This window comes from Capricornis sumatraensis, chromosome 10 (assembly GCF_032405125.1).
Source record: "Capricornis sumatraensis isolate serow.1 chromosome 10, serow.2, whole genome shotgun sequence".
Lineage (NCBI taxonomy): Eukaryota > Metazoa > Chordata > Mammalia > Artiodactyla > Bovidae > Capricornis > Capricornis sumatraensis.
The window spans coordinates 62,669,079-62,684,156 of record NC_091078.1 but is presented as its reverse complement, the minus strand read 5'-3'; the positions used below and the strand labels follow the sequence as shown (position 1 = coordinate 62,684,156).

The following is a 15,078-nucleotide window of genomic DNA, read 5'->3' as shown; positions in this document are numbered from 1 at the left end:
ACAACAAGGATTTACTATAATAACACAGGGAACTATATTCAGTATCTTATAATAACTTATAATGGAATATAATCTGAAAAATATATAACTGAATCACTTTGTTACACACATAAAACTAACACAATATTAAATATTGTATAAGTCAACTATACTTCAGTTTTTTTTAGAAAAAGGCAGTATGATGCTCAAAACAATCTTGAAAAAGGAATGCAGTTGGTGGACTCACACTTCCTGATTGGAAAACTCACTAGATAGCAACAGTCATCAAGACAGTCTGTTACTGGCATAAGGGTAGACATACAGATCAACAGAACAGAAATGAGAGTCCAGAAATTAACCCATAGTCAGTTGATTTTAGGTAAAGGCGCCAAGACCATTCAACTCAGAAGGAACACTGTTTTCAATAAACACTGCTGGGACAACTGGACAGCCACAAGCAAAAGAATGAAGTTGAGCCCTTGCCTTACACCGTACACAAGAATTAACTCAAATGGATCAGAGCCCTAAGTGTAAGCATGGAAACTATAAAATTCTTAGAGAAAAACATACAGGGACATTTCTGTAACCTTGGATTTGGAAACGGATTCTTAGATATGACATCTAAAGCACAAGCAACAACAACAGAATGATAAGTTGGACTTTATATAAATTTAAAACTTCAGTGCTACAAAGAACACTATCAAGAAGGTGAAAAGATAGCCACAGAATACTAGAAAATATATGCAAATCATATATCTGATAAGGGACTTATATCAAGAACAGAAAGAATTCTTACAACTCAATAATCAAAAGAAAAATAACACAATTTGAAAATGGGTAAAGGGGAAGGGGATGTAGAGAGGAAAGAAATAGGTGAGTGAGAGATTAAGAGGTACAAACTCCCAGCTGCAAAATAAACGAGTTATGGGTATGTAAGATACAGTGTGGGGAATATAGTCAATAACTATGTAATGTCTTTGTACAGTAATGGAGTAACCAGAGTTATCATGGTGATCATTCTGAAATATACAGAAATATCAAATCACTATGTTGTATGATAGGAACTAACATAGCACAGTAGGTAAATTATACTTTAAAAAATCAGAAAAAGAAATCAGATGACTTGTGGTTATCAGAGGTGGGGGTGGAGTGAGACAGAATAGGATGAAGGTGGTCAAAAGGTACAAACTTCCAGGGATAAGATAAATAAGTACTAGGAATGTAATGTACAGTATTAGAAATATAATTACCACTGCTGTATATTATATATGAAAGTTGTTGAGAGTAAGTCCTAAAAACAAACAAAAAAGAGTAAATCACAAGAGTTCTCGTCACACAAAAATTTTTTTTCTATTTCTTTAATTTTGTATCTATATAATCACTACAGATGGTGATTGCAGCAAAAATGAAATTAAAAGACGCTTACTCCTTGGAAGGAAAGTTATGACCAACCTAGATAGTATATTGAAAAGCAGAGATATTATTCTGCCAACAAAGGTCCGTCTAGTCAAGGCTATGGTTTTTCCAGTGGTCATGTATGGATGTGAGAGTTGGGCTGTGACGAAAGCTGAGCACCGAAGAACTGATGCTTTTGAACTGTGGTGTTGGAGAAGACTCTTGAGAGTCCCTTGGACTGCAAGGAGATCCAATCAGTCCATCCTAAAGGAGATCAGTCCTGGGTGTTCATTGGAAGGACTGACGCTGAAGCTGAAACTCCAATACTTTGGCCACCTCATGCAAAGAGTTGACTCATTGGAAAAGACTTTGATGCTGGGAAGGATTGGGGGCAGGAGGAGAAGGGGACGACAGAGGATGAGATGGCTGGATGGCATCACCAACTCGATGGATGTGAGTTTGAGTGAACTCCGGGAGATGGTGATGGACAGGGAGGCCTGGCGTGCTGTGATTCATGGGGTCGCAAAGAGTTGGACACGATTGAGCGACTGAACTGAACTGAACTGAAGATGATGGATGTTTGCTAAACCTGTGATAATCATTCATAATATATGTAAGCCAAATTATGCTGTATGCCTGAAACTTATACAGTGCTATGTGTCAATTATATCTCAATAAAACTGAAAGGAAAAAAATGGGCAAAGGACTTGAATAAATGTTTCTCCAAATAAGATATGCAAATGGCAAACAAGCATGTGAAAAGATGTTTAGTTGTTAGAGAAATGCAAACCAAACCCACAGTGAATTATCAGTTCATACCCACTAGGATGGCTATAATCAAAAAGTCAGGTTAAAAAAAAAAATAATAACACAAGTGTTGCTGAGGATATGAATAAGAACCCTCACACACTTGCTGGTGGGAATGTAAAATGATACTGCCACTTTGGAAAACAATCTAGCAGTTCTTCAAAATGTTAAAGTTGACACTTGAGCCAGCAATTCCACTCCCACATATATATCCAAGGGAACTGAAAACATGTCATATCCAAGGGAACCAAAAACATGTATCCACACAAAAACTTGTACACAAATATTCACAGCAACAGTATTCAAAATAGCCAAAAGATAGAAACAACCCAAATGTCCAACAGCTGATAAATGGATAAACACAAAGTGGTATATCCACACAGTGGAATATTATTCAGCCATAAAAAAGGGAAGAAATATTGACATATGCTACATCATGAATGAACCTTGAAAACATTATGCTAAGTGAAAGAGGTCAGTCACAAAGACCACAAATTATACGATTCTATTCACACAAGTGAAGACGGAAATGGCAAGCCACTCCTGTTCTTGCCTGGGAAATCCCATTGACAGAGAAGCCTGGTAGGCTACAGTCCATGAGATTGCAAAAGAATCAGACATGTCTTAGTGACTAAACAACAACAATTTATACAAAATGCCCAGAACAGTCTTACTAGATAAGAGAGTAGGTTAAAGGTTGCTTAGAGGAGGGAGAGGATGGGGATGGTAGGCTTAGGGGGTGACAACCTAAGGGTATAAGCCTTCTTCTTGAGGTGATGTAAATATCTTAAAATCAATTGCGGTAATGGTTACACAACTCTGTAAATATACTAAAAACTACTAAATTGTACACTTTATACATGAGAATTTTGTGGCACATGATTTATATGCCAATAAAGCTGTTACCAAAAGAGGGGGATGCGCAGTGTATCTTCTTCTTTCTCTCAGATCACTTATTCTGAGGTCTCTTCCAACCCAAATCAAGCTTCAGCTGACCCCAGTCCTCACTGAGGTCTTGGGTGCAATTTCATGAGAAACCTCGAGCCAGAACTACCCATCTAAGCTGCTCCCAAATACCTGTGACTCACAGAAACAGAGATAAGAAATGAGTAAGCCACTGGGTTTGGGGGTAATTTTCTCTGCAGCAATAGATAACTAGTATACCGTTGATTAAAAAAAAATTGTTGGCATTTGCTTGTATATTTATGCAATTTCTCAGAAAGGATACTCAAGAAATGGTAAAAGTGTTTGCCCCTGAGAAGAGGCCCCTGGGAAGAGACCTCTGGGAGGATCCCTGAGGGATGAGAGCAGGGAGGACACATGTGATTGTACGTCATTTTATCTTTTGAATTTTGTTTCATATGCAATGTATTAACTTTTCCAAAAGGAAAACAAAAGTCAAAGAATTTTAAACACTTTTTAAAAAGTCAACAACTATCCGCTGCTTATAAAGTCTAAACTCTTCAGCGTGGTGTACAAGGCATCCACGGTGCAGCCCTTGTCCATCTTCCCAGTCTCAGCTCTCACCTCCCTTCACACTAATTGTTTGTGGCGCCGGAAATGCACCAGGCTTTCCCCTCCTCCGCACCTTAAATCATACTGTCTCTTGTGCCTGGTTCCCGCTTCTCCTTCCTCCCCATCCTTTAAGACTCATCTCAAAAGCTGTTACTTTTTTGGAAGACTTCCCTGGCTGTCCTTAATGTGTCAGAAGTGCGTGCCCCCAAGATACCCTTGCATGATTCAGTCATTTCATGTGTCATCCTACAGTGTGATGATCTGATTTCCTTCCTACATCTCTCATTATACTATGAGCAAGGACTCCTTTTTTTTTCCCCCTTGGCAATACCATGGGCTTCCCTGGTAGCTTGGATGGTAAAGAATCCGCCTGCAATGCAGGAGATCCCGGTTCAATTCCTAGGTTGGGAAGATCCCCTGAAGAAGGGATAGGCTACCCACTCCAGTATTCTTGGGCTTCCTTGGTGTCTCAGATGGTAAAGAATCTGCCTGCAATGCGGGAGACCTCGGTTCGGTCCCTGGGTTGGGAAGATCCCCTGGAGGAGGGCATGGCAACTCACCCTAGTATTCTTGCTTGGAGAATCCCCATGGACAGAGGAGCCTGGCGGGCTACAGTCCCTGGTGTCACCAAGAGTCCGACACGACTGAGGGACTAAGCACAGCACAGCACAAACCACGCAGCATGCAGAACTTTCCTGACCAGAGATGGAACCCGCGCCCCCTACAGGGGAAGTTCGGAATCTCAACCACTGGACCGCGTGGGAAATTCCTGGGAAAGAGGACTCACTCAGGCTTCCCTGACACACAGAGGAGGCTGTCAGTAAGAGGACTGGTGTGAGAAGGGTGTAGGGAGAGAGGGAGCAAAGCAGAAAATGAAAGAAGGGAGGGAGGGAAGGAAGGTGAAAGCAAGAAAGAAGGAAGAAAGGAGAGTTGGTGGAGAAAGAAAAGGAGGGAGGGAAAAAGGGTAGGAGGAAAGAAAGTCCCCACATGTGCTCAGCAGTCTCACTGCATACAACAAAGACTCTCTGGATGAAGAAAACCCCAAACCAGATGTAACACATAACCCACGGAAGTGGGGAGGAATGTGGATACATATTCTAAGCTGTAGTGACGTCGCTGTCTGTAGCACAGAGACCCCTGATGATTTAGGACACACATCTTAGGCTGGAAGATGCTCACCTCTGATCACTACCCAACCCCTGGTGTCGCCGTCAGTCTCCCCAGCTCCCACTCCATCTCACATGCTCTCTTCTCCATGGTGATTCTAGCACCAGCCAGTGCCCTGCACACAGTGGGCCCTCAACACTGAGTAAATGTGGTCAGAATCATCTCCCTTCTGTAGACAGAAGGGTCTCACTTTGTGACCGTGAATCTGTCTCTTCTCTCTGGAACTCAGTTTTTTCATCTCTACAATGAGGGTGTGGAGCCAGCTGATGAGCAGGACCCTTCCCAGCTAACAGTCCTTGGCTTCTCAAGGCCTCTGATCAACTCAGCAAGTCCAGAGTCTTTCACCCGAGCAGCAAGGACCCCTCACAAGCAGCTCTTCACTCAGACTACGTCACAGGAATAAGAGTGACCATTCATCAGTTGATCACTGTACACCAGGAACCACACTCAGCATTTCAGCCCCATGGCTTCGTTTCTTTCTTTCCATCACCTCTGAAGTAGGTACATAATCATCATCTTACCAAAAAGGGAACTGAGAATTGGAGAAGAAACCCCATTTATCCAAGGAACACAACTGGGAGGTGGCAGAGCAGGAATTCTAAGTCCTCCACTTCTCCACACTGCCCCCTCTGACCCTGAACCAGGCTTCCAGCCAGCAACCTCCCCTTGGCTAACCTCACTCAGCCCACAGGTAAGCACTCAGTACATTGACCTTACTGTTGTAATGTGTATATTCACATCCTGGGTCCCAGTTGAGGGGTAAAAACAGATTCTAGATCCATTTAGACTCATATGAAGTTTCAGCTCCTCCCTTCGCTAGATGTCTGACCTTTAGACAAGTCATTTTAACAGATGAAGAGCAAATGACATAATGAATGTGAAAATGGCTAGCACCTCGTAAATGGGAAAGACCAGATAAAGCACAGCAGAGAGATTCTGACAAGCCCTGAAAAGCTGACACCTCACTCCACAAAGAGCCACCTGGGTCTCCCAGTCTTTCCACTTAGCATTCAGCTCTTCTGGTAAATTTGTCCTGTCTTTATTCCCATCCTGAATGTTCCTTTATAAATCCTTCATAAATCCTTGGGCTTTCAAGTTAGACAGACAGGGTTACAGTTCTGGCTCAACCACTTACCCACTGCATGACCTTGGACAAATGACTCTCCTTTCTGAGGCTCAGTGTTCTCACCTATGAAATATTCATTAGGGTACCTACTCCACAGGGAGGTTGTGAGGAGTCAATAATAGTATGCATGTAAATGTTTAGCATGTGGTCAAGCAGATAATAATAAAGGCTCAGAAATTGTTAACTGTTTTTGCCTGAATAATAACAGTGGTCATAGCTCTGAACTATCTGCTGATTAAAATTTCTGACCCAGTGCTCAGAACCTCACACACTGGAGCTCCATCATTCCTTCCTGGCCCTGTTCCCTGCTGCTCCCCTAAGTGAAGCCCACACTCAAGCCAGATGTGGCTTTCTCCCCTCTGTCTTGCCACCATGATCTTCCCCTCCATTCAGAATGCTCTCTCAAACCGCACATCTGGCCACACCCAGCCCTACTCAAGCTTCACCTCCCCAGTAAGCCAGCAGCCTCCTCAATTGCCCTGGGTTTCCACAGCACCTAAGGTTGAGCACATATTAGTGCTCAGACTGTCCAGGGGGAGGTTTCTGTCTGCAATTGTCTAACCTACAGTACCTCTCCTCCAGTGGTCACACCTGATTTCCCTGTGTGGGAATCTCTTTCTCCCCTATCAGTTCATGTGTCCCAGGAATGGGCAGGTGGTCAAGACCTTAGACAAAGTCTCACTGATTCATTAAGAGGTGGACTCTTGACCAAAGCTGAGCCAATCAGAATGAGCCCTGGAATTTTTTCTGTAATCACTGAATAACAAGTGTTCTTTTGTCCACAGGCAGTGCTAAGTTGAAGCAATGTAAATTCAGAGCTGCTGGTAGCCATACCTATCACCTTCAAAAGAGAAGTGAAATTAACAACAAGCCAACACAGAGGAATCAGAAAATGGAGAGAGACTTATTTTTAATGACATTATTTGAGCATCTGGATCCATCCATGCCTGAAGCCTATGCTCCTGACTATTAATGTATGTGAGCCAAAACCACTACTCTCTTTCAGTTCAGTTCAGTTGCTCAGTCATGTCCAACTCTTTGGGACGCCATGGACTGCAGCATGCCAGGCTTCCCTGTCCATCACCAACTCCCGGAGCTTACTCAAACTCATGACCATTGAGTCGGTGATGCCATCCAACCATCTCATCCTCTGTTGTCCCCTTCTCCTCCCACCTTCAATCTTTCCCAGCATCAGGGTCTTTTCAAATGAGTCAATTCTTTGCATCAGGTAGCCAAAGTATTGGAGTTTCAGCTGCAGCATCAGTCCTTCCAGTCAGGACTGATTTTCCTTTAGAATTGACTGACTGGGTCTCCTTGCAGTCCAAGGGACTCTCAAGAGCCTTTTCTCCAGCACCACAGTTCAAAAGCATCAATCCTTTGGTGCCCAGCTTTCTTTGTAGTCCAACTCACACATCCATACATGACTACTGGAAAAACTATAGCTTTGACTAGACAGACCTTTGTTGGCAAAGTAATATCTCTGCTTTTTAATATGCTGTCTAGGTTGGTCATAGCTTTTCTTCCAAGGAGCAAGTGTCTTTTAATTTTATGGCTGCAGTCACCATCTGCAGTGACCCTGGAGCCCAAGAAAATTAAGTCTGTCACTGTTTCCATTGTTTCCCCATCTATTTGCCATGAAGCAATGGGATGATCTTAGTTTTCTGAATTGAGTTTTAAGCCAACTTTTTCCACTCTCCTCTTTCACTTTCATCAAGAGGCTCTTTAGTTCTTCTTTGCTTTCTGCCATAAGGGTGGTGTCATCTGCATATCTACCCCCTTTACCTTATTTTAATTTACTTAAGTCAGCTTGAGTTGGCTTTCTGTCACTTCACTGAGAGAGTGTTGATCAATATAGTGATTCAGCTAGAGGGTAAGCTTCCTGTGAGCAGAGATTGCGCTTTATAGACCTAGGAGCCTTGAGGTCAGAGTTGATCTCAGTGTTGCAGCACCTAGCAGAGGGATGATCACTGAGAAGGTGAGAAATACAGAAGGGAATAAATCTCTCTCTGTATTTTCCCAATGGTCTAGTGCTCTGCACTCAGAAGACTCTAAGATATTTAAGGAAAGGGACTTCCCAGGTGGTCTAGTGGTTAAGACTCCATGTTCCCAATGCAGGGGGCAGGGGTTTTATCCTTAGGTGGGGAACTAATATCCAACATGCTTCATAATGCAGCCCAAAACAAAAACAAACAAAACACCTGAGTAAATGTTCACTTGAACAAAAACTATACAACAGGCATTCTTTTTTTTTTTTTTTTTTTTTGCTGCATGGCATGCGGGATCTTAGTTCCCCAACCAGGGATTGAACCCATGCTGCTTGCAGTAGAAGCACAGAGTCTTAACCACTGGACTGCCAGAGAAGGCTCTCTACTTATGTGATACAAACAAGGTCCTCTTCTTCTCTGCAGTTTCTCTGAGAATGACTGATTTCTCCCTTTCTAAGTAGAATGATCTTAGTGAAAGAGGTATTCTAGGAACCCCACATGGCTGAAAGACATATTTTAAATCCACTAATCTGACTGATTAGTCCCCCATTGTACAGATGAGAAAACTGAGATTTAAGCCAAAAATGGTTGCTTAACACTGCATGGTGAGTCACAGGCAGAATTAGCTAAGATACATACACACACCCCAGCACAATGCCATGACTAGTAGTCCAGTGCTCCGGTCCCTGCCCTTTATTAAGCAAAGTGAATCAATCACTTACCCAGAGCTCAGAAATCCCTAAGCCAGATAGAATGAACTGCTCAACTCTGATAACCACCTTTGGAGTGGGGCAGTTAGACAAGGGAAAGAGCACTGGGCCAGGAGTCAAGCCTAGTTTACTCTATTACTGGCTGTGTGACCTTCACTCCTCCAGGCTCAGTTTCCTCTCTCTAAGATAGGAGTGGAAGAAGGCAGGGTTCAAAGAAGCTGATTTCTCAGATCCCTGAAATTCTGTATTTACATGGGATTGTTGGATAGTTCATCAAATCCCCAAGTTTAAACCCACATGGATTACAGAGAATTGGAAGAGCAAGAGGTCAACAACCCATCTGCAGACTACAAATTAAAGTTCAGGAAATGGGAGTTCCAGCTGAGTTTATATTCTTTCTGGCTCGCCTTATAAGAGTAGAATGGAAATCACTTTCTGGGAATTGACAGATACCCCCACACACACATCCTACAATTCTCCTTTCTCATTTTCTCCAGAATCTTAAAAGACCTCCATCTAAGTTGATTGTAGTGAGATGGACTTGAAACAACCCCATCAGAATGTCCACACTGAATAAATGCTGACTTCTGCAAGGCAGTCCTTTTGAGAGCTTGATTAGTTCTTCCAATGAGCCCATAATTCCCCCAAGCATTTGTAACAGTCCTCCTAGGCAAGCAAACCAGTCTCCTGATTTTGCTTTCACACCTTGACTTTCATCTCCAGTGACCAGTCTCAATTTGATCACCTCCTGTGTTTTCTACACTTGGCCATTTCCAAAAACCAGAGACCTTCTTGAAAAGATGGTAGTTTTCCCTCCATGACAATGTTCAAGAGCATATGCCTCACAATCCAAAGACAATTCCTTACAGTGTTTTAAGCAGTGGAATCATCAGCAAGTGACAGAACACCTTCTACAGGAAGTCTCTTTTGAAGAGGCTGACACTTGTTGAATATCCTGAGACACTTATTTTTAAAAACCATCTTAGCTGCATAATCATCACATTTTCCCTTTTCTTTCTCAACCCTGGAATGCTCTAAGCTTTTTCCTTCACCATATCTTCATCAGTCTTCCTCCTCCATATCCCTGCCATATCCTGGCCCCATTTTCCCCAGCCCAACTCTCTTCTCTGCCTGCAACTAGGCAAATGCCCAAGTTGCTGAATCTTCAAAATCTGTCTTCGATTGAAAGGTAGGCAGGGGTGGATCTAATGGATCCTGGAAAACTGTCTCAGCAGTTCCTACTCCCAAAAGGCCCTTCTCTGGTCTTTAGGGCAAGGTGTCTGTCTTAGCCAAACATTTCAGAGAGTCCCCAGAGACTCATTCTCACTAGGCATGGCACCAGAACCCTTTCTGCCTTTGGGGTAGGGGGTGCTGGAGACTTGCCCTCCAGAGACCCATATTTCCAGGTGTTGTCAACCACCCACATTTCAAACATTGGATAGACACAATAGACAGCCTTCTCCAATCCCCCTCATCTTTTCACAGCACTTCATAGTTTACAAAATACTTTTTCATGAGTATTTGGAATCTTCTCCACTGTTTTACAGATGAGAAAACAGAGCCTCAGAGAAGTACAGTGAAACATCGAAGTTGATAACATAAGCAAGTTAAAGGTCAAAGTCAGATCTCTTGATTCCCCATCTCATGCTTTCTTTCAGTGCAACAGAAATCACTCACATATAGAGTAACTCTTCATTCAGACAATTCTTTCCCCTAAGACAACCAAAAGAGACTCTCAGAGACCCTCAGAAACTCAGACAAAATGCTTAACACATCAATAAACGCAATCTTCCCACATCCAAGCACACAAACCTATAGACAGCTCTAAGCCTCTGCCCTCTGCCCCAACGTGTCTCTCTCATAGAATCCCCTCCCCAGTGGCTACTGAGAGTCAGTGAAGGAGGTGTGTCTTTAGACAGAGGAGCAGAATCTACCTCTGACTCCTTCAAAAAGGGGCCTCGGAAGAAAGGAGCCCCGTCCTCGGCGTCTGTTCTAGGGGTCCCGCCCCCGCCCCTCCCCTACCTGCCAAGAGCTGCATCCAGGCGCAGATCTTGTAGACCGTGGCCGTGTTGCAGAAGAAGAAAAGCGCAAAGCAGGTGATGCAGCCGAGGATCAGCACCATGGAGAGCAGCACGAAGAAGGCGGCCGCCTTGAAGGCGCCGGACGGGATGGTGCTGAAGTCGGTGAAGGAGCCACGGCAGGTGAGCTCTCGGCCCGCCAGCCCGCTGCCCACACAGTAGTGGAAGAGGCCGAAGTAGCCAGGTTTGGGGGTGCTCACGCTGTCGCCCACCCAGTAGGGCTGGATGAAGACCACCACGTTGATGATGGCGAAGCAGATGGTGAAGATGGCCCATAGCACGCCGATGGCCCGCGAGTTCCGCATGTAGTGCTCGTGGTAGAGCTTGGAGGCCTCCTGCGAGGGCAGCATGGTGCCCGGGGGCGGGGCCGACGGCGGCGGCGGCTGGCGGGGGCCGCCGGCCCGGGACCGACCGCCGGGCTGCCGGGCGGGAGCTAGGGACGCACGCGAGAAGCGGCCCTGAGCCAAGGTACCCGCGAGGGCGGGGCCTGAGGCGGAGCTGAGTGGACTCGGGGGCTGGTATGGAGGAGCTAGGAAGGGGTCATGAGAGTACTGGGGAGGGGTCGGGGTAGGGGGAGACTGGCAAAGATCTCCAATTCGGGGACCTAGGAAGAGGCCGTGTGAAAGTTGGGGGGCTGGGATGAGGGGGCTGGAATGAGAATATGGGAGCTGGGGGGAGTGTTAGAAAGTGGTTATGGTGGAGTTGGGGAGGGGGCTTGGGGACTGGTATTGGCGGAGTAAGGGGATCGTGGGGAGATGGAATGGAGGCTGTGGTCCGGTACCGAAGAATTAGCTGAAGGGTTTTACAGGGAGGTCGGAAGGGAATTTGGGGGCTGGTATTAGGGGTAAAAGGAGGTCTGGTATTGGGTGTCTAAAAGGGGTCTGTGGAAAGGGAGGTGGGCGCTTCCGTGAGAGGGTAAGAAGGGGATATACGGGGCAAGTACTAGGCGACTGGGAAGGTGATATGGGGGCTGGGACGGGGAGGGCGAAGTGGAAGAACCAGGATGAGGCTAGAGGAACATCGGGGGACCGGGACTGCAGGGTCTGAACACCGGGCGGGGGGTTGGGAGGGTCCCTCAGAAGACAGGGCTGGATGGAGGCTGAGGGGAGGCTAGGTTTGGCGCGCCAGGGATAGGGAGAGAGGTTTTCCAGGCCAAGGGGACTACGGACCGGGGCCGGCGGGCAGCCCGGGCCGCGAGTTAGTGGGCAAGGGGCAGGGGGCCGTCGCCGGGGAGCGGGGGAGCGGCCGGGCCCCAGTAGGGCCGGGGGTGGGGGGTGGGGGGCGGCTACCCCGCGCCCAGGCCGGACGCGCGCGGAGGCTGCGGCCGCGGGGAGGGGGTGCGGGGAGACCAACCTGGGCCCGATCCGGAGCGGTGGGTCCAGGACTGGCACGGCCTAGGCGCCGCGGCTCTGCGCTCCCAGAGGCGGCTTGCCGGGCCCAGGCGGCGGCCTCTGCGCGGCCTCCATCTTGCTCGGGTTCTCCCCGGGGCGCGCTCCCGCGCCGAGGCGCGAGCTCTCGTGCACCGGCGCGGCCCGACGGAGGCGCGTTCCTGCAGCAGGCGTGCGGGGCGGAGCGGAGCGGAACAGGAAAGAGGAGCTCCGCGTTCTGGCAGTCCAGTCAGGGAGCGGGGTAGGCACGGTCCTGGGGGTCCCCAAGCCCGAGCAGTAAGCCTCCTCCACAGTAAGGCCTTCTAATTTGGGGGACCCCGTTTTCCCAGCCCGAGCTGTGGGGTTGCGGGGCCCACGCAAAGCCCATGGGAACGGGGGAGGGTCCGAGCAGGGTATTAGTCGATAAGAGTTTGAACTGACCCCTGGCTCCCAGGTTAACTCAGGTAAAGCCTATCCCAGTGCCTCGAGTTGCACCATTACACTTCCAGACCTTTGGGTCTTGGAGGCATTGAAAGTTCCCAGAGGCTCCTAGGAAACTGCCAACACCTCTGGGAGAGGGAACCCCCCACAAAACTGTTAACAGCCACTCCCGCGGTGGGGATTCGTTGGCCGCCAGTGCATTAGGAGTTAGGCCTGGAGAGCAGGACCCAGGGTGAGTATGGGGAACAGGAGAGAAGGAGGCTGGGGACGTGTTGGTTTGTCTTCCTACACTTTCCCGGTGCCTGGCATGAAGTGGATACATCACGAGCTTGTAGTGTGTTAAAGGACAAAGCATCCAAGTCGACTCACGATTAGACCTGAAAACACGAGGGGGCGTACCAGGGGGGCCAGTGCAGGTCATTTCTTCCCTGCTGTGAAATAGCTTTTGGTTTAGGTTCTGCCAAGGTGATCTAAGCTGGCATCCAGAAAACTCTGGCTACTACTTACTGTCTCCCTGATCTTGCACTTGCTCTTTGAACCTCCGTTTCCCCATCTGTAAAGTGGGCAGATTAAGCCCCACTTGACAGGTATTGAGGGGTGGTGAAAATAATGTTAGTACGATCCAAGGACTGGACTATACACTGGGATCAGTCTGATGAAATTTAGAACTATCTACAAAGAAAATACTATCATGTGAGGTTGCCACCTGTCTTTTTTCTCATGGGGAGAGTGAGTGGGTTTTTGTGGGGTTTTTGTGGGGTTTTTGGTTGTTTTTGTTTTTGTTTTGCCGAGACGATGTACTTCTTGCTTTCTTGGTATTAAAAACAAAACAAAACTCTTTTTTAAAGAACTGGTGTTGATAGTTAATGGGATTTTTTTTTTTCTTCAGTGTCCAAATTTGGCAAAATAATAGATAGGCAGTGTTGTTTTCAAATTAAAAAAAAAATTATGTGCAGTCCTCCACAATTTGAGGACCACAGACCCACATGAAGTCATTTCACCTGAGACAGTTTGCTCAGTCAGTTTGGTTTCCCCTTCCATTGGTTCCTTGAAGAGGCATCCAGACTGTCTCCTGAGAACCCTAAGATCCCAGAAGCATTGAGCTGGAAGGGGTTATGGAGAGAGCCTCATTCCATACCTTCTCCCACTTGATAGACGGAGAACAGAGGCCAAGAGGAGGATTGACTTGTACAAAAAGGTGAGTCCTTACTGCCAGTTAAACTGATCAACCTGATTCATTACTTTTTTTAACCTATCCAATAAATATCTGAGAAGCTCCCGCAAGGTGCCAGCACAGCACTATGCTGGGCCCTGGGGAGGAGATCAGGTAAAATAGATGTGGTCGCTGCCATCCTGAAGCATACGGCTTCGTGAGGAGATAAAAGGTGCCGGGAGGAGCAGGGAGGGAAGTCATCCTCATAGGGCACCTTGAAGTCTTCTTCTGTGGGTGCTCCTGGTATGGGTACTGTTCTGAACATAAGTTACTGGAGTCAGAAGCTCCATCTTTTCTCCTTATCCTGCCATGAATTATTGCCTTTTTTTTTTTTTTTTCCCTATCCTGCTGAGGCAAGCTAGGCACTCCGAGGGGGCAAGGGGAAATCACAGAAGTCCACTTACTGTTCTCTCTCAAGGCAAGAACTGAGAGTTCTTGCTAAGATAGGGTCATTTCCAGCCAATAGCCTAGCAAAGGAAGATTTGTGACTTGCTAGATACCCTTATACTGATCCCCAAAGAAGGCAATGGCACCCCACTCTAGTAATCTTGCCTGGAAAATCCCACGGATGGAGGAGCCTGGTAGGCTGCAGCCCATGGGGTCTCAAAGAGTCGGGCACGACTGAGCGACTTCCCTTTCACTTTTCACTTTCATGCACTGGAGAAGGAAATGGCAACCCACTCCAGTGTTCTTGCCTGGAGAATCCCAGGGACAGGGGAGCCTGGTGGGCTGCCGTCTATGGGGTCGCACAGAGTCGGACACGACTGAAGCGACTTGGCAGCAGCAGCAGCAGCAGATACCCTTATGCCTAAAGTAAGTATTCAGTTACAATGAACAGTTATTAAGCACTTACAGCATTCTAGCTCTCCTGATTTTTCTTTAAAAATATTGCCTCATTTAATCTTCACAATAACCCTGTGAGATCACGTTATTGGCTGAATTGTATCCCTCCTGCCTGCCCCCAAATTCATATGTTCAAGTCCTAACTTCCAGTATCTCAGAAGGTGGCTATTTGGAAATACGGCCTTTAAAGAGGTGGTTCGGGTAAAGTGAGATGATATGAGTGGGCTCTAATCCAGTAACACAAATGTCCTTATAAAAAGAGGAGTTGAGGACAGAGACTAGATGATGACCATGGGAACACAGAAAGGAAGCAGCTGTCTTCTGAGGGGCTTCAGAAGAAACCAAACTTGCTGACACTTTGATCATGGGACTTCTAGCCTCCAGAACTGTGAGAAGATACATTTCTGTTGTTTAAGCCACGCAGCTTGTAGTATGTTATAATGGCAGCCCTA

The 15,078-nt window shown here is 46.6% G+C and overlaps 1 protein-coding gene across 1 annotated transcript in view; it reads right to left on the bottom strand.

Moving 5' to 3' along the window:
- LHFPL4 (LHFPL tetraspan subfamily member 4) overlaps positions 1-11,112 on the bottom strand; it is a 28,990-nt gene extending 17,878 nt beyond the window's left edge. The window contains exon 1 of the mRNA XM_068982924.1: positions 10,707-11,112. Coding sequence (XP_068839025.1) covers positions 10,707-11,112 — 406 coding nt within the window. The remainder of the gene's footprint in view (positions 1-10,706) is intronic.
- Between the last annotated feature and the right edge of the window lie 3,966 nt (positions 11,113-15,078).